This window comes from Balaenoptera physalus (assembly GCF_965194825.1).
Source record: "Balaenoptera physalus genome assembly, chromosome: 14".
Lineage (NCBI taxonomy): Eukaryota > Metazoa > Chordata > Mammalia > Artiodactyla > Balaenopteridae > Balaenoptera > Balaenoptera physalus.
This window is the reverse complement of record NC_138893.1, coordinates 32265347-32282898: the sequence shown is the minus strand read 5'-3', so window position 1 is coordinate 32282898 and position 17552 is coordinate 32265347. Positions and strand designations below refer to the sequence as shown.

At 43.2% G+C, this 17552-nt stretch overlaps 1 protein-coding gene across 3 annotated transcripts; it reads right to left on the bottom strand.

Annotated features, from left to right (window-relative positions):
• Positions 1–462: 462 nt before the first annotated feature.
• Positions 463–14636, bottom strand: NSMCE4A (NSE4 homolog A, SMC5-SMC6 complex component). 3 transcript variants are annotated; one of them, XM_082424794.1, is made up of 11 exons: positions 14235–14633; positions 13381–13458; positions 10440–10570; positions 8069–8220; positions 6005–6104; positions 5165–5255; positions 4221–4315; positions 3036–3084; positions 2203–2297; positions 2026–2112; positions 463–628 (listed from the first exon to the last, which is right to left on the bottom strand). In XM_082424794.1, the coding sequence occupies exons 1-10, from the start codon at positions 14524–14526 to the stop codon at positions 2038–2040; spliced, it is 1158 nt and encodes a 385-aa protein (XP_082280920.1). In that variant the 5' UTR covers positions 14527–14633; the 3' UTR covers positions 463–628; positions 2026–2037. The 3 variants fall into 3 exon arrangements, with proteins under 3 accessions (XP_082280920.1, XP_082280919.1, XP_082280921.1); XM_082424793.1 differs by having other exon boundaries at positions 2026–2297; positions 14235–14636; XM_082424795.1 differs by lacking the exons at positions 6005–6104; positions 8069–8220 and having other exon boundaries at positions 14235–14634.
• Between the last annotated feature and the right edge of the window lie 2916 nt (positions 14637–17552).

Here is a 17552-nt window from a genome sequence, read left to right as displayed (position 1 = left end):
AGTGTGGGAATGGGAAAAGGAAGCAACTAGGCCTCAGAGTACATCAAGGACGGACTTGCAGGCCCGGCACCCATGGGAGCAGCATCACCCCACCCTGTTGCACGGGTTTTCTCTGTGGCAATCAGCACCCTCAAGTACGAAGAGAGGGCTGCTGGTAAGACGGATCCAAAGTGGTCTGGCTTGGCTTGAAAGAGGACTGAGTAGTTTCTTGTGTGTAAATCATAGGCTGAATCATATAAAATTGCTGATACTTGACTGTATTTTACTTAAAAAAACCCAACAATTTCAAATGGTGCCACCTAATATTTGTTGACTTGACTAGCTAACTTTACAGCTAAAAAGATGCACAAAAAACTATAATGATCTTTAGGCCATTAACAACCTAACTAAAACTTCCTAATGGGACAGGACTGGAGAAAGGAGAAACTCTTCCCAAGAACAGAAAATAAAGAATAACTACAATTATTTGTGAATATGGCAGTGAACCTCCTTTAATCAAAGACGACCCATTAACTATCAAAAGCTACACTTTACTAAAAACAATCTGTCTTTTAAAAATGTTTAATCATATAGTATGTACAATACAATATGTTGCTTTCCTTTTTGGACTTCACTATCCACTTGAGTCCTAAAAAAAGGGGGAAAATAGCTGGTTAACAGTTTATAAATGATAACAGTTCATTTAAGATGCACACATGAAATCTACCAACCAGCCCCTCCTCGGTGAGGAGGGCGCCAGTAAACACACATTATATATCTTACATGGATTCTCCTCTTTCCTTCAATTATCTTGGAACAAAAGAAGCTCAATTAATTGAAGCACATGTTAAGAGTTTACACTAATTGTTGCAAGATGTTTGGACCCAGATAACGTTTACAGTATAAATTCTTGGCTCCTCTTTATGCTGTGATTTTACTCTGTCCATCATGGACAGTATCAGAAAACACTGGTCACCATCATTTTACTTGGATTGTAGCAGAGAATTTAACGTATTGATGGACGCAATGAAAAGATACATATTTTGTTAAATTTTTACATGCTCAAATAATCCCCAATATATTGTGGGGATGAGTATCTTAGGGTAGGTAAACAGTTACTGAATTTTTTTCCTCAAAGTCAGTAGCTTTCTTCAATAGCTACTAATAAATGTTATTGTCCTTGAAATTGAATTCCAAAATCTCATTGGAATATAATAAAGAGCATACATAATCAAGCTTAGGGCTTAAGTGAAAGATGCTGTTTCATGTATACTTTCAGTAGACATTTTATTTCTTTTAAAAATAAAGCTATTTTTCCTTAAAAAAAAAAAGTTTACATTAAGTACTAAAAAGCTAATTTTAATTCTCCAAATCATAGAACATCTGAGCTAGAAGAAAAAGTCTTAGCAATTATCTAATTCAGAATCCCCCCATTTTATAGATAGATTTATAGAGAAGGAAAACAAAGCTGAGTGAGATTGACTTGCCCAACATTTTAAAGGGGCAGAGCCAACAGAATCCAGTCTTCTGATTCCCATCCACAGCTGTGTGCAGTACAGAATGCCAGATCATTACTAAGATTTCCTCCCAGCAATGTTCTCCATAAAGATGAAGAATTACTTCATAAGCACAACTCAAATTTCAGAAATGCCCATTACCAACATCATTCCAAGGTAATTCCGTCTTAATCCTCCTTTCCTACTTTGTACCTATAAAGTAAGCGAACCTAATGGGACAATGAACAAAACTGATGGGAGGATTCAATATTCCACTTATCTAATTTATCCATCTGTTTGGGCGTAAAAAAAGCCAAACCAAGAACAATCCCTGCTCTGTCTCTTTCAATGGCAAGTCTTAAGAACACCATAGTAATCAATCCAAAGAAGGGAACTTGCAACCACTAGGTCCTGTTCTGCTTTTTTCAACAGTTACACACAGTTCTAAAAATGGGGCACTAGAGGGAAACAAAATCCAAATTTAACCAGAATGTGAAAAGGTGAAAAAAAACTTTAATAAATATGTGCAGCTTCCCATAGGAAATGTTACCTTCAGCTGGTGTCAAGCACTTAGCCTCTGCCGGCTTTGACTTGAAGTAATCATAGGCTCTGAGATCTCAAAGGTCTTCACAATCTCCTGGCAGAGAACAAAGAACATTTGGGCACTGGGTTTACAGCAAAGGAATTCTTGGAGACGAACTGCCCAAGGCAACATGCAGAGCATTACCTCCCAGTCACGGTAACTCAAAGCTATAATTCCCTGATTCCTAATTTGAGTGTTTTGGTCAATTCCTCCACTTTCTTCGTTAATATTAACAGGCTCTGTTTGAAAGACAAAGTTTTCAAAAGTTATCAAGTCAGAAGAGGTAATCTTAACAGAAACCAATGAATAATAGGAATGAAACCTGTATCGACAAGATACTTAGAATATTACATATTTATTAGGATTTCATGCATTACTGTGCTGTATTATTACAATAGCAAGTAGTCCCGTTTGCTTCCATTCAGAAAAAAATGTGGTAGAATAACACATTCCAATCATTTGAAAAACTCTGCATATCTATGAACCAACCACAGAGCTAAGGCCTAGTGGGTCCAACATGAAATTAAGAACTTTTAAAGGAAGACATAAGTGCAATGAAAGAATTTCATTCTCTACAGGAGACCTGAGAAGGCAAAGAGTAATGGAGAGTGTGAATCATTCAACAAAGAATTAAAGATTCTCTCAGGGAGAGGAGGAGCTGCTGGCATTAGGGTTAAAATAGAAAGAAGGAAACTACAAAAATAACTGCAATTACAAACTTTCTAAATTAAAATTTAAGGGAAATTGTATCATTTCTTGTTCATCTTCACAGCAGTAGATGTTCAATCAATGACACAGATGAATCCATAGGTTTTAAACTATGATCAAGTTTTCAGCATTTTCAGTTAGTTGAAGACACAGCACTGTAAAGTTACCTAAAATAAAACTAGTTTACATTTAATAAAATACATTTCACAAACTCTAGTAACAAGTCCACTTTCTCTAAAACTAATTGTTCTGAACATAGAATCATTTACCTATTATTGGCAGTCGGTCTTGGTCAAGTCTTACTCTTGCAAACCCATCCTAAAACACAAATGTGATTTTAGGAGAAGACTAAAATTTAGATTCAAAAGCTATAACCATTGGATGAAAAAATTACTCAATTAGAAAATTCTAAATCTTAGACAATCAAAGTGTACCGTAACAATGAGAAGTTTATATGGACAAGCCTTCTCTAACATCCTTCTCGACACGGGGTATCTCTCAGGTTCTAATCAGCTCTTTTACAACCACATCCTGAGGAGCTCTTAAATAAAACTGTAACCATCTTGACTCTTTGACTGATTCATACTTTTAATTTTTATTATTATTTTTTGTCTGTGCCACTCGGCTTGTGGGATCCCACCAGGGACTGAACCCGGGCCCTCAGCAGTGAGAGCGTGGAGTCCTAACCACTGGACAGCCAGGGAATTCCTGAATATCCACATTTTATTATGCATAATTCTACCATTTACCGTTGACAAAATATGCCTTTGTTATCATTTCTGGAAAAATACTTTGGTCAATACAAGATTTTTGCGTAAGATGAAAATCGAACTCATCTTACAAGTGCAGGAATGCAACCTGACAGAAGACTAAAGACAGCCTAGAGCAAATTCTCAAAGTACATTTCTGAGGACGTTTTTCTTTTTTTTCCTAAACCATCTATTTTGAAATTACTTCAAACTTAAGAGTTACAAGACTACTGTAAAGACCTCCCAGATATCCCTTACCCAGAGTCACCAACTGTTTGACTTTTGCCATATTTACATTATTGCTTTCTCTCTATATATATTAATTTTTATGAGAGTGATAGACAATCTGTTCCTTTTCCCTAAGACTTTAGTGTATGTTTCTTGAAAACAAGAATATTCTCGTACATAACATGACAACTACCAAGTTCGGGAAATTTAACATTTATATCATACAGTTATCTAATCTATAAGTTCCATATTCAAATTTTGCCAATTCTTTCTCTAAAAAATTTCTAAAATGTAAAAGCAAGCACATAAGTTTTTAGCTAGTTTCTTCTGCCTATGACTTGTCAATGTTTTGCTACAATGGGTCTAAAACACTTATTGGTTAGTACAAATTCCTTTGCCAGCTCCCATCTATACCTGTTATTATTTACCCTTTTAAAAGCATATAAAAACAATTAGAGAAATAATCTTAAATCTTACCCTTATAATAAAAGAAACATGAAAGATGTTTTCCACTGTTCGGGCAAAAGAATGTGGATCAACCACAAAGTCAAAGAAGGACATCGGAGTATCAGCTACAGACAAAAGAGGAAAAAAATTCTTCAGTACAGGAAAAGTTGTTTTTGCTTATCAGTTAAGACCAATACTCTCTAGTGTTAGCCAGAGAAAGGAAATGGGCATTCATCCTGTTGTAGGATGGAAATCAATACAACCCTGCTGGAGGGCAATCTTGTGGACCTGTTAAAAATCTGTAAGCTGTCCTACAGAAATATTAGCACATGTGCACAAAGTTATGTGCCAAGATTTTTCACTCCAGCAGTTTACACAAGAGTAAAATGTTATAAAGAACTTGCCCGCTAATAGAGGATTTGTTAAATGTATTTATGATACAGCCACCCAGTGGGAATCACTGAAAAGAATAAGCGGGATCTTATGTATTGATATGGGAAAATGTCCACATGGAGAAGTCATATTGCAGAATAATGTGTACATTATGATTAGCTTTGAAAGAAGCAAAAAACCGACAAGAAAAATCCCTACTTAGTTGCATATTTATTATGACATAAACATAAGAAAATCTGAAAATATATACATCACATTTTATAAGTGGCAACCTCTAGGGAGTGAGCACAGGTAGAATAGGTACTTGACTTTTTACTTTTCTCACTTCTATGGCATGTATTATTTTGTAACAGAAAAAATATCCCATCTTCTAAAAATAAAAATGAGAATTTACTACACCAATGTTCTCATGGAATTTCTAGAGAGGAGAAGCCTCATTAAAGACGTATGTCAAGAAAGAATCAAAATGATTCAAACATTACATATATGCCTTTTGAATAAAAATAACTTCTCACTGAAAGTGACACAGGCCTAACTGATAAATACAAGTTGCTCCCTTTTGAGCTTGGTATCATACTTACGATCTTTTTGAAAATATGTCTGCAACAATCCCAAGATTCTTTCTACTTCTTTTTCTGTTGCTTCTTGATGAGATTCTTCCATTCTTTTTAACTGAAAATATAAAGTCGTTATCAAGCAGACTGACCTATTTGTCTGCCTGTTAACCTTTTCTGCTCTCTTACGTGGCCAAACTCCTCTAAATACCTTTTATCTGGGATTGCTAGCAGTTTTTATCCCCATCTTAGAATTAATAGTTAAAAAAGATTTTTCTGGCTTTAGTAACATTTTCATATTAATTTTCTAATAGAAGAGTAGCATTACCACATCAACCGTTCTCAGGTTGAACATAAAATAGCAAAATACAAAAGGGGACACTTTAGAACAGTGGCTCTCAACCGGGAGTGACTGTGGACCTCCCCTCCCCCACCCCACTGATTGGCCGTTTGCTAACATCTGGTTGTCATACTCGGGGTGGGGCAGGGGGAGTGAGAGGGTGCTATTAACATCTGGTGGGAAGAGGCCAAGGATGCTGTGAACATCCTGTGATGCACAGGACAGCCTCTCACCACACAGAATTATCCAGCCCAAATGTCAACAGCGCTGAGGCTAAGAAACCCTGGTTTGGGAGAACTAATCCAAACTACAGAAATGAGTTAAAGCTAATACAAGCGGTCAATCCGATAAAATGTTAAAAGGCTTAAACATGTCAAAAATGATTCAAACATTAAATGATTACTTTTAAGTGACAGAACCTGACTCCTGACGCTGAAGCTTAGAAAAGATGGCCAAATTACATGTATATCATATTAATGGCTATTTGCAATTAGGTGTGTTAAAAAGCAACATGTGAAAACACAAACCTCGTCAGGCATTGCTTGCTGCTCTTCTATCGTACGAACTTTTCTTGAACGATCAGTTCGTGGCTTTGGCACAGGGCACTCTCCTTGTATTGAACCCAACCTAATGAAAAATATGCTCTCATATCTTTGTTTGTTTTTAAAACAAACTAATTTCACTAACTGAAGGCAGTTCCCATGGCATAGTCAAATTCACAACCAGGCATCAGTGATGTATGAGTGACATCAGACCAAGACTCTTGTGTCAGGTTTGTAACACCCTTTCTGCTCCCTCTGTGTGTCTAAAAGAATTCTTAGGAGCTCACCTCAATCACAGATACCTCCTCAACACCTTCGTATTTTACTCTGAACAGTAAGCCGGTGAATATGCCTGTGGTCCTCCCAGCTAGCCTGTTGTCTGTTTCACAAAGCCAACTTCAGAGATCAGGGAAAGGGAACGAACAGCTCCACTGGGGTTAAAAGCCTTTTGCTCTGGGGGTGCCAGGGCAGAGGCCCACAGCCTGGGAATCCAGAACACACCTGTCTTAGGAGATAACAGGTCAGGCAGAGGCCAAGGGATTCCTTTCCCTTTTGGATTCCCTCCACCTTCCAAAAAAGCCCTACAGAGGTACCATGCAGAAACCAAGGCCCAGAGAATTTAGACCCACATGGTCCCTACACTTGAGGAAATCCAAGTATATAGTAGAGATGGACAGATAAATATTCACGCACAAAGATCCATTTCCACATAATATGGTAGACCCTGTGGTGCTGTAGTGGAGTATTAGTCAAGTGCTATGAGAGCATTTGGACAGAGAGATCTACCCAGACATGGGAGTGGTCTGGTTGGGAAAACTGATCCTACACTGATACCTCTGTCTAGAGAAGTCATCGGAGGCATCCAAGCTGGTGCCTGTGGGAGAAGTAAACCTTACCAGATGAAAAAAAATGGGGAAGGACACTGCAGGCCAAGGGAACAAACAGCAAGTGCAAGGCTGCAAAGCTGTACATAAATCATTGAGGCTGCAAGTTGAGCTACATCATGAGATAAAGTTTGAGTCACACAACAAAAGGCTATCTTTAGATCCTAGGATCTATGACAGAGCCTAGAACTCAGCAACAAAAAAGACTTGGACTTTTCCTATAGTAAGGAAGCTTGACCTTTTTGCTGTAATATACAGCGGTTCTGGGCACTTGAGTTAAGGGAAGTCTCGTTAAAAACAGATGCCGGGCCCCACACCACAGACGGACCACATCTGCATCTCCAAAGCCTTCTAACAGACACTACCAATCTCAGAAGGTTTAGAAGGGTAATCAGAATAGACAAATGCCCCAGAGCTATCCACTTAAGGAAGAAACCACTTGGGTGCTTACCCTAGAGAAGTTATCTACTATGTATTTAAAGGCTGTCTCACAGAAGAACCAGTAAGAGCTGTTCTTAGCTTCTCCATAGGACTGAGCTGGGAAATTAAGACAGAAGCCAATTCCATTTGAGTATAAAGAAAAGCTTTTCAAAATTAGAGCTGTATCCAAAAAATGAACTAGGCAGTTTATGTGATAGTGACTCAAGCAGTCTTCAAATATAAGTCAGAGATCATCTAACAGAGAATTATATATAATAAATGGCACTTTACATATACTGGTAGAATTTTAAGACATCTTTCATAGGAGGTATCATCCTCCTACCTGATAAGGATTTTAAAGATGATAAAACAAAGCCAGACATTACGCCACAGACCCAAAGTCTGCCACGCCAGAAAGCAAAGGAGCAACTAAGACCCGGCGCAGCCAAATAAGTAAATACATAAATAAATATAAAAAAGAAAAGAAAAGAAAGAAAGCAAAGGAGCCAGCAGGGTGCCCTGGTAAGGAGGTGCCAGCCCACGGCCTTTCCTGCTTAAATTAAGCAGGATGAGGGGTCCATCCACATCAAGACTTTATGGGCTTTTCCATCAAAGTTTAGAAAGTCTCCAAACAACATCATCATGATCATCACCTCCACGATATCAAATAATTTTTGCCCCTACAATAAAAAACAATTTAAGGTTTACAAATGGCTGGTCTGTCAGATTTTTAAAATAATCTTACAGAAAGTGGAATGTATGGGTTTTATTAAAGGTGTTTTCTGCTGTTTTGCCTGATATTTTCCAGGAGTCATAGACTATGAATTCAAAATCAGAACTATCTTCATCACGGATGATTTCTTCAGCTTCTAGCGGATTTACACCCATATGTGTCAGCTACAAAAATGAAGGGAAACAAAAACCCCAGTTAAGCCACAAGCAATCATTCACCGTACCCAATCATCTCTATCACTAAACAACAGGCCAGAGGCAAAGTCTGTTTTTCCTGTCCTAACATGTTGGCTAAATTTCTTATTATAAATTCCTATTTTCAAAGGTACCTTCTTTGTGGAAGAAAATATTCCTCAATGTACTCAGAATATTTTGGTAAGAAAGCGAGATGATCCAGACCAATGGTTCTCACCAGAGCAATTCTGCACCCCCATGCCCCCGCAGGGGTCTTTTGGCTTCATGTCTGGAGACAACTTTGGCTGTCACAACTGGGTTGGGGGGAGGCGGAGAGGGCAGTGTTACTGGCAGCTGGTGGGCAGAAGCCAGGATGCTCTCAGTATCCTACAACAGGCCCCCACAACAGAGACTCAGCCAGCCCAAAATGTCCTTAGTGCCCAGCCTGAGAAACCCTGCTCTAGCCCCCTGTAGGCTGAGGGGTGGACAGACCAGAACTAAGCCCACCGGGAATTTCTGATCACCCGTAGTTCACTTTTAAAGTATTAGCAAAGCTGAATTAGCATAAAAATATGACATGACATCCCAAAGCAAAAGTTCTGAGACAGAACAGGCAAGTTTAGCTGGCTTTCAATTTTCATTTTTCAGCCAACCTCCTGGAGACCTCTATTCAGCTTGTATCTCAGCATTTCCAGAGAGCAGGGGCCTAGCGTCAGGGAGAGAATCGTTCATCTTCCTTCCTGGGAAGAGTTGGCGGAAGTCTAATAATTCTGCTACCTGAAGCTATCTTACAGAAAGTGTATTATATTAAATTTGCTTTTATGAAAGTACACTTTTATTACACTATAAAATTATGAAATGCCTAGAGGTTATCAAATTAAAATGGTAGTATCATATATAAACAATAATCAAAAACCCTCAGAGAGCTTCACCCTTTAAAGGCAGTTAAACTTTGAAGAAAAGAGAGGCTGTCAGAACCCGATCAGAGAGGCATGGTCAGCCCCACTCCGTTCTCCTGCCACCCTGCCCCACCACCGCACGCTTGGAGGAACACATTTCAATTTTTGTCTGGTCAAATCTACCAATCTTTTCTTTATAGTCTTTTTATTTAGTGTCGTACTTGAAAAGATCTTCCCTTCCCAGAGACTAGACAGCTATTAATTTCAGGTTTTATATGGACTGCTTTAAGACTTCTGGAATTTATTCTGATCTGTTATTTAAAGTACAAAGCTCACCCTGATAAATAAAAGTAATTTTTAAAAAGATTACCCAATACATAGTTAACTTTATTTATTGAGCTATACATTAGTGTGCATTTTCCAAAATGCATGATACGTCAAAATTTAAAAGTTGTTAAAAAAGAAAAGTTTAAGGTTTAAAATTTAAGTAGGGTAAATTTAAATTTTAAAAAAATCTAAGGTTTTAGAAACAACGAAAACCTCGTCTGCCTCATACCTTTACAAAATAATTTATCTGGTCAGGTCTCATGGTACTAAATCATTTTAATAACCTTTTAACAAACATTTGGTCAGAAAATCAATGTCCTAGCAGAAATGCTAGGACACAGGTTGGCTCAAAGTAGAACCAAGGAAAAAAAGACAACAGAGTAAGGTACAAAGTTAGTCTCCTTGTGCTTTTTTTGGTAAATCCATCAAGGAAAAGTTTCCAAATTTCAGGTAACAACCATTCAAACGTATTAAGAGGCAAAGACAGGTGAACAAAACAACAACAACAACAAAAAACCCCAAAAGCAGAACCCCAATCATATTCGGATGGTTCTGAAATATTCTCAAAGACAAATCAAAACATGCCCCCCCCACCAGACCTGTCATCTCCAGCTGAACTCTGCCACCTGCAGTGTGGGCTTTTGCCCAGCCTGGGACAAAGGTCCTGGATCACTGAGAATAAGCTGGAACACTTATGAACTGACAGCTGAGTGAGGAAAAAAATGGCCATTTGAAATAAACATAGCACCCAGAGTCTTAGAAGGCTAGGAGATTTTCAAACTGCTCTAAACTGCCAACCTAGATTCCACCACATAGCTCGACTGTCATCTGTTTAATTTGGTAAGATCTCTGGAGGAATCTGAGGCCCAAAAAAGGAAAAATGAAGTGAAAACCGTTTGCATATGGATATAAGCAAAGTAGATAATTATACAATATGTGACAGATGAAGCATTTTTTATTAAGATTCTGTAGCTTTGAACTTACTAGAGTTTCAACATATCTTAACATATCAAACGAGTTCAGATCAGAACGCAGCTGCTTTGCCTTCTCTTTGCCCAAATCTGAAGCCAAAACAAGAAAGTGGGCGTCTAGGACTGCTTCTCTTGCTCGGGACACTATTCAAAAAAGAAGGAAAACACACACATTACAACATACACATTATCCACACGTATTTTCCCAAAACTTCCAATAACACTTACTCCGCATTTCCCACGGGACCAAAAAAATCTCAGACATCATCCATCTCCGTCTAAAAACTGGTTCCCCTGCCCAGCTCACCAAAATCTGAAATCAAGGCTAACCAGTCTTCCTAAAAGCCAACTCCCTCTGCACTTTTCCTACTCCCGGGAACTGAACCGCAATCTCGTAACAGCCCCAGCTGTTTGTTAACAAAACCTCCACCATCTCCAACACCGGCTTTTCCCTTTGACTCCAGCAACCCATCCCAGCCACTGTGAACACCGCGCTGATGATGTAAGTCAAACTGAATGCCTGCTATGTGTAAGGCACTGTGCTGGGCGTGGTGGTTTGCCAACCAGCAACAGGTAAGTGGTCAAGGAGCCTCAGCTGAAATTAGGTGCGGGGCCGGCAGCGGGAGATGCAGCCTCTGCCTGGCAGCACGAGCACCACCAAATGAACAGTCTACAGGCAGCAGGGCCGTGACCGCTGAGGATGGATGATCCCAAGAGGTCTGACAGAGGGCATGGGATTTAAGATAAGCTATAGGCAGAAAAAGATTTAAATAGGACACAAGAAGGGAATGGGGCAGGGAAACCGAGGAGGAAGTTTGGGGAGGTGAGGGAAGGGTCCATTGGGGGAAACAGCAGGGCTGAGAGGAATGGGTTTAGTCAGACTCCGAAGGGAACAGGCAGTGTGTAAAAGCACTCCAGGAACACCGGCAAAGGCAAATTGAAAAGACAGCCAAGAAGAGACAAATACAGCAAAGTTCAAATACACAAATACCTTTGCTTGGCTCACTCCCCAAGGCCATTTCGTTTGAATTACTATTTCCCGAACATTCCTCAGGCTGGTGAACTTACTGACTCCAGGTTTTGTATTTATACATCATTTTCTTCAGTTTTTTTTTTTTTTAAACATTATCACAAGTTTTTAAAATATTTATTTATTTATTTATTTATGTATTGGCTGCGTTGGGTCTTCGTTGCTGAGCGCGGGCTTTCTCTAGTTGCGGCGAGTGGGGGCTACTCTTCGTTGCGGTGCGCGGGCTTCTCATTGCATTGGCTTCTCTTGTTGCGGAGCGTGGGCTCTAGGTGCACGGGCTTCCGCAGTTGTGGAACAGGGGCTCAGTAGTTGTGGCGCACGGGCTTAGTTGGTCCACGGCATGTGGGATCTTCCCGGACCAGGGCTCGAACCCGTGTCGCCTGCACTGGCAGGCAGATTCTTAACCACTGCGCCACCAGGCAAGTCCCTCTCCTCAGTTTTATTTTAGGAGAATTACTGTGAAAGTGACAATGAGTGAGAGAACGAGGCAGAGGCAGAAGCTAGAGGGGCTGGTTCCTGGGCTGTTCTAGACCCCGCAGCACATCACTGTCACAGCGCACACTGTGAGGAAAGTGCAGATCTCTCACGGATGGATCCAAGCCTCTAAAGAGTTAAAACTGAGAACATCAAATCCACGTCTATGGAGGATATAGAATTCTGTGTTGGCTGACAACCTCCTAGGTCAGTTGTAAATAATTTTGCCTTAAGGAGGTGACGCAGCCAGCACAGTGGAAATGGCTGAGGGGGAAACGATCGACAACTCTTAAACTGGGTGAATAATAACAATAAGGGGGCGAAGGGGTCAAGAGTAACCTTGAGGAGCCAGCCTGGGGGTCCAGGCTTGAGAGAGAAGAAAAGCCTAGAGGGTGGAGGAGGGATTTCACAGGGTGAAAAGGAAAGGCTGGCTTCGGGAAGGTTTGAGGAAATTAGGTGAACTGGTGGACCAAGATGGGGGATGGTAAGGAGGCTGCAGTCACAGCAAGAGAGACACAGACCTGAAAGCGTACAGATAGAGAATGTGAAAGGGGGTGACGTTTAAACATCAGCCACACTAGCGAATGACCAGAAATAAACATTCTGGTCTTCAAAGAACATGAGGAATTGTGGTGTCCGGGCAGCGGCCAGCTCTGCTGACTTCTTTACCCGCATCTGCCTGCACCCTCCCTTTCTGCTCCCAATGGATTTAGGAGGGAAAAGTGGTCTGGGGACTCATCCTAGGGCTCTGTGACCCAGTGCCCACATCAGGGGCCTCTCTGACCTGTCCTCTGTCTTCAGGCAGACAGACTGCTCTTACCACTAACATTGCTGCTGCTGTTAATTCAAACCAAGATTATTTTTTTAGCGCCTCCTCCCTCTGCAACAAAGGTCTAGAGTTCAGTGCTGAGACTTCTCTCTCTCTTTCTCACACCCCTCGCTCCACTAGAGACCAACAGGGCCACCTGTAGACATGGCTACCCCCACTGGGTTATAGGTGGACCAAGAGCAAGGAGCTGAGGGAGGGGAGGTCGGGAGGAGGACAGGGAAAGAAACAGGACGTCCAAGTCCAGCTCAGTTCTTTCTTTTTAATTCATCCATTCAACCAATGCATTCTGGGGATACAGCAGTCAATACAGTAGAAAGATAATACACAGAAGTTCTCAAATTTGAACAAGCAACAGAACCACCTGGGGGGCTTGTTAGACAGGCTGCTGCCCCCCACCTCCCCAGATTTCATGTAAAGCCCTTACCATATGCTTAGGGAATGGTAAGTGCACAATAAAAGTAGTAGTAGCGCTACAGTGAAAAAGGTTCCAAAACTAGTAAAGCACTATTATAAACGTGGAAGTTGTCTGATGTCAATAATTCGATTCTTATGTAAAACTAATGAAAATTATCCTAAAACATACGATAACACAAAGCTTCCATACATAAAATCATGAATTACCTCCATTAAACAGGGTGTTGGCCTCTTCAAGGACCTCTGTTAACTTGTCGCTGGCATTCAATATATCCTCCCGGTTTTCTATTTAAAAAAATACAAGCTTTGGGAAGCGTGCTCATCATTCGCTAACAAATGGCTGACAAAGTGACCAGCTGCAGCAGCACAGCCAAGCCCCGCCCCCTGCTCCCCGGGGGAATTACTTCCAACAGCTTTATTTCTTTAACCAAAACTGCCAGGCAAGAGAAAGATGACTGTACCCCTTTCGCAGAATGAACTTTAAAAGGGGACCCACTTGGCTCCCCCTAAACGTCACCCAAAGGCTCCACTCCTTCTGCAGCCTCTGAGGAGCGCTCCTAACAGTGGTTCTCAAACTCTGCAAGCCACAGGATCCCCTGGGCCACCTAGAGTTTCAGACTGGATAGGTCCGGAGTGCGGTCCGGGAATTTGCATTTCTGACAGTTCACGGGCGACGCTGCCGCAGGCGGGCGACCACTCGATGGGAACCGCTGGATGCAAGAGAAGGAGCCCGGGCTCCGCGTGCCGTCTCTCCCCCTTCCCGACCGTCTGGGCTCGGACGAGCGCCCGACAGCGCCTGGCCTCCGGCGGTGCCGTCCTGCTCCTCGGGGACCTGCGCGCCCCGGCCAAGGTCGTGCAGCGCTATCCGCACGACGGATATGCGAGCGCCTCGCAAGCCAATCGAGGCGCGGCCGGGCGGCGCGGGGCTGGCCCCGGGCGCAGTTGACCAGCCGGGCCGCGCAGGGCCTGCGCCCGGCCGCCGCCCCGCGCCCGCGCCCGTGCCCGCCCCGCGCCCGCGCCCTACCCGAGCCCGCGCCCGCGCCCGCGCCGCCCCGCCTTACGTTGGACCGAGTTGATGAGCGCCCGGTACTGATGGCGAATCTGGCGGCACAGGCCATGGTCGGTCTCCGCCTCCAAGCTCGCCGGGTCCATCATCTCGTCCCCGGAATCCGACGGCTCCGTGTCCTCCAAGCTCGGGCGCTCCGGGGCCTCCCTGCGCTCGGGCGCGGCGCCACGGCGGGACATGGGCGACAGCGGGGACCGCGAGCGGGAGCGGGAGCGGGTGCGATCCCGGTGCGGGTCGCGGCCCCGGCCCCGGCCCTCGGACCGGCGGCCGCTGCCGTCCCCAGACATCGCGCCAAGCCGCCCCGCAACTTCGCAACGGCGGAAGTTCGCGCCAGAAACTGAAACCCTTGCTCTGCTCGAGCGCTTGCTCCCTGCGGAACGCGGCTCCCGGGCCGGCGCGAGAGCACAGCGACGCCTGTGGCGGGAGGCCGACGGCGGGGCCGAGATCGGGGGTGCAGTGGTTAGAGCGCCGCCGGGCCGGCACCGGGCGCAGCGCAGGCCCCTGACCTTTCACGCCCTTCATGTTTGATATACTGAGATCCCACTTACTCCACACTGGAAGGTGTTTAGGATCTTGGTTGTCTGGTCCCCCGTGCGGGCCCCAACACACTTTAATCTTCCCAGGGTCTCTTTGGCTCTCCGGGACACAGCCACAGCCTTGAAACAAATACTTAGCATTCGGGCTTCCCTGGTGGCACAGTGGTTGAGATTCTGCCTGCCAATGCAGGGGACACGGGTTCGAGCCCTGGTCTGGGAAGATTCCCACATGCCGTAGAGCAACTAGGCCCGTGAGCCACAATTACTGAGCCTGCGCGTCTGGAGCCTATGCTCCGCAACAAGAGAGGCCGAGATAGTGAGAGGCCCGCGCACCGCGATGAAGAGTGGCCCCCGGGCTTCCCCGGTGGCGCAGTGGTTGAGATTCTGCCTGCCAATGCAGGGGACACAGGTTCGAGCCCTGGTCTGGGAAGATCCCACATGCCGTGGAGCGACTAGGCCCGTGAGCCACAATTGCTGAGCCTGCGCGTCTGGAACCTGTGCTCCGCAACAGAGAGGCCGAGATAGTGAGAGGCCCGCGCACCGCGATGAAGAGTGGCCCCCACTTGCCGCAACTAGAGAAAGCCCTCACACAGAAACGAAACCCAACACAGCCACAAATAAATAAATAAATAAATAAAATTTAAAAAAAAAAAAAAAAAGAGTGGCCCCCACTTGCCGCAACTAGAGAAAGCCCTCGCACAGAAACGAAGACCCAACACAGCCATAAATAAATAAACCCAAAAGTTTAAAAAAAAAAAGAGACTTAGCATTCTTCCAGGTGGAAATTCATTCCAAGCGCCAGACAGAAACACCTGGGACATTTCCAGGTCATGGGCACGCAGCCCATGTTTGTTGATCGAGGCTCCTGCAGTTAAGCAGGATGAGTGGTGGACTTGGAGATCAGAGATGCGATTCTGCCACTATCTGTGAACTTAGTTCCTTGAGCCATCCTTGCGGACACCAAATGGGGTTTATAAACAGCTGGCAATCCCACTCTTTTTGAGGACAGAAGAACTAATGAACAAACAAAAAATTAACAAGTTTTTTTGGTTTTCTCATAGTAAACTCTGTTAACCATCACTTCTAAATATCTACACCTTGACAGTTTGTGTTCATAATTGGTCCTCAAACTAAAAGATTCTAAAATACCTTCAAATGGGTCTAAGAATGATGAAATTATATTCCTATAGTTTTAAAGATAAATGGATGAATTTCATTCCATGTATTTTGGATTGTATCGCAATGTTTCTCAAGCGTTCTCTTTGGTGTTGAGAACACATTTTCTCAAAGGAACAACATTATAAGCTGAGTCACTACACGAGTCTACAAAAATACCATTTTGTGCATCAGGTATAGTCAGCTTGAGTAAGCACTATTCATTGCTGCCCAACACATATATCTCACCTCACTCCTGCTTCACCTGGATTTCAGGAAAGGTATGCTCTGGCACCTGCTTCACTGGATAAAGCATGATTGGTCTAAATGAATCATGGTAATCTCATCCCCCTTCCCCAGTGACTGGGCTAGGGATAGGACTCGATCCAGTTCTGGACAGTGGCATGAGAGGGAGCTTCCCATTGGATGACACACAAAGCCTCCGGAAAAGAAAGCCTTTACCCCCATCCTCACTCTTCTTTGTGATGCTGGCATGAGGAAATGGAGCCTGCACGATGACAACCGTCTACTACTGATGACATGACAAGCATGAGAAAAGACCAGAATACTGAGGACACTGGAGAGGAAGGATGGACATGGCTGAATTGCTGAGTGACTTGGGTCTGCCTACCTCCAGACTCCTTGTTAAGTAAGCCACAAATATCCTGTGGTTTAGGCCACTGTTAATTGTTTTGTAGTTGCAACTTGCAGCTCGGTGCGTTGGAACTGAAACACTTAGCATTCTTCCAGGTGGAAATTTGTTCCACACTCCAGACAAAAATCCCTGAAACATTTCATTGAATTCAACAAACTTTTGATGTGTATTAATAGGCCAGATACTCAGCAAACCAAGCAGGTCACAAAGACGGCTGAGAGACTTGTCTTTGCCTTCCAGGGTCTCACCAGGAGACAGATATGAAACTGATCCTAAAATTCATTTGGAAATGCAAGGGACCCAGAATAACCAAAATAACCTTGAAAAAGGAAGACAAAGTTGGAAGGACTCACACTTAATTCCAAAACTTATTACAGAGCTATAGTAATTAAGACTGTGCTACTGTCATAAGGACGGACATAAAGATCAATGGAATAGAATTAAAAGTCAGAAATAAATCCATACATCTATGGTCAACTGATTTTCTAAAAAGGTACCAAGACAACTCAAAGAGGAAAGAATAGTCTTTGCAACAAGTGGTGGGACAGTTGGATACCCATATGCAAAAGAATGAAGTTGGATTCCCCCTTGCACTATATACACAAATTAACTCAAATTGGATCAGACCTAAATGTAAGAGCTAATACTATGAAACTCTTAGAGGCAAAATAGGTGTAAACCTTTGTGACCTTGGATTAGGTGATGGTTTCTTAGATATGACAACAAAAGCTCAAGCAAGCAAGGAAAAAATAGGCAAATTGGAGACCAGGTTTGTGGTAATTTGTTATAGTAGCCCTAGGAAACTTATACAGGTACCCAGGATGAGTAACACCGGGAAGTCATTACCACTTCTGGGCCTAACAGGTCAGAGGAAGAAGCAGTGTTACCAGAGCCCCGTGAGGGCTAAAGACACGAAGAAGTGTCCATCAGACAGGAGCTCTGGTCCTAGAGGGATGCAGCTATGCCA

What these genes read in the sequence shown, in the direction of transcription:
- NSMCE4A (XM_082424793.1), bottom strand. Translation starts at nt 14,526, where the DNA reads ATGTCTGGGGACGGCAGCGGCCGCCGGTCCGAGGGCCGGGGCCGGGGC. An exon ending in TAAGATATGTTGAAACTCTA is followed by an intron (nt 8,221 to 10,439) that starts GTAAGTTCAAAG and finishes TCATTTTTGTAG; the next exon opens with CTGACACATATGGGTGTAAA. An exon ending in ACCCATACATTCCACTTTCT is followed by an intron (nt 6,105 to 8,068) that starts GTAAGATTATTT and finishes ATTTTTCATTAG; the next exon opens with GTTGGGTTCAATACAAGGAG.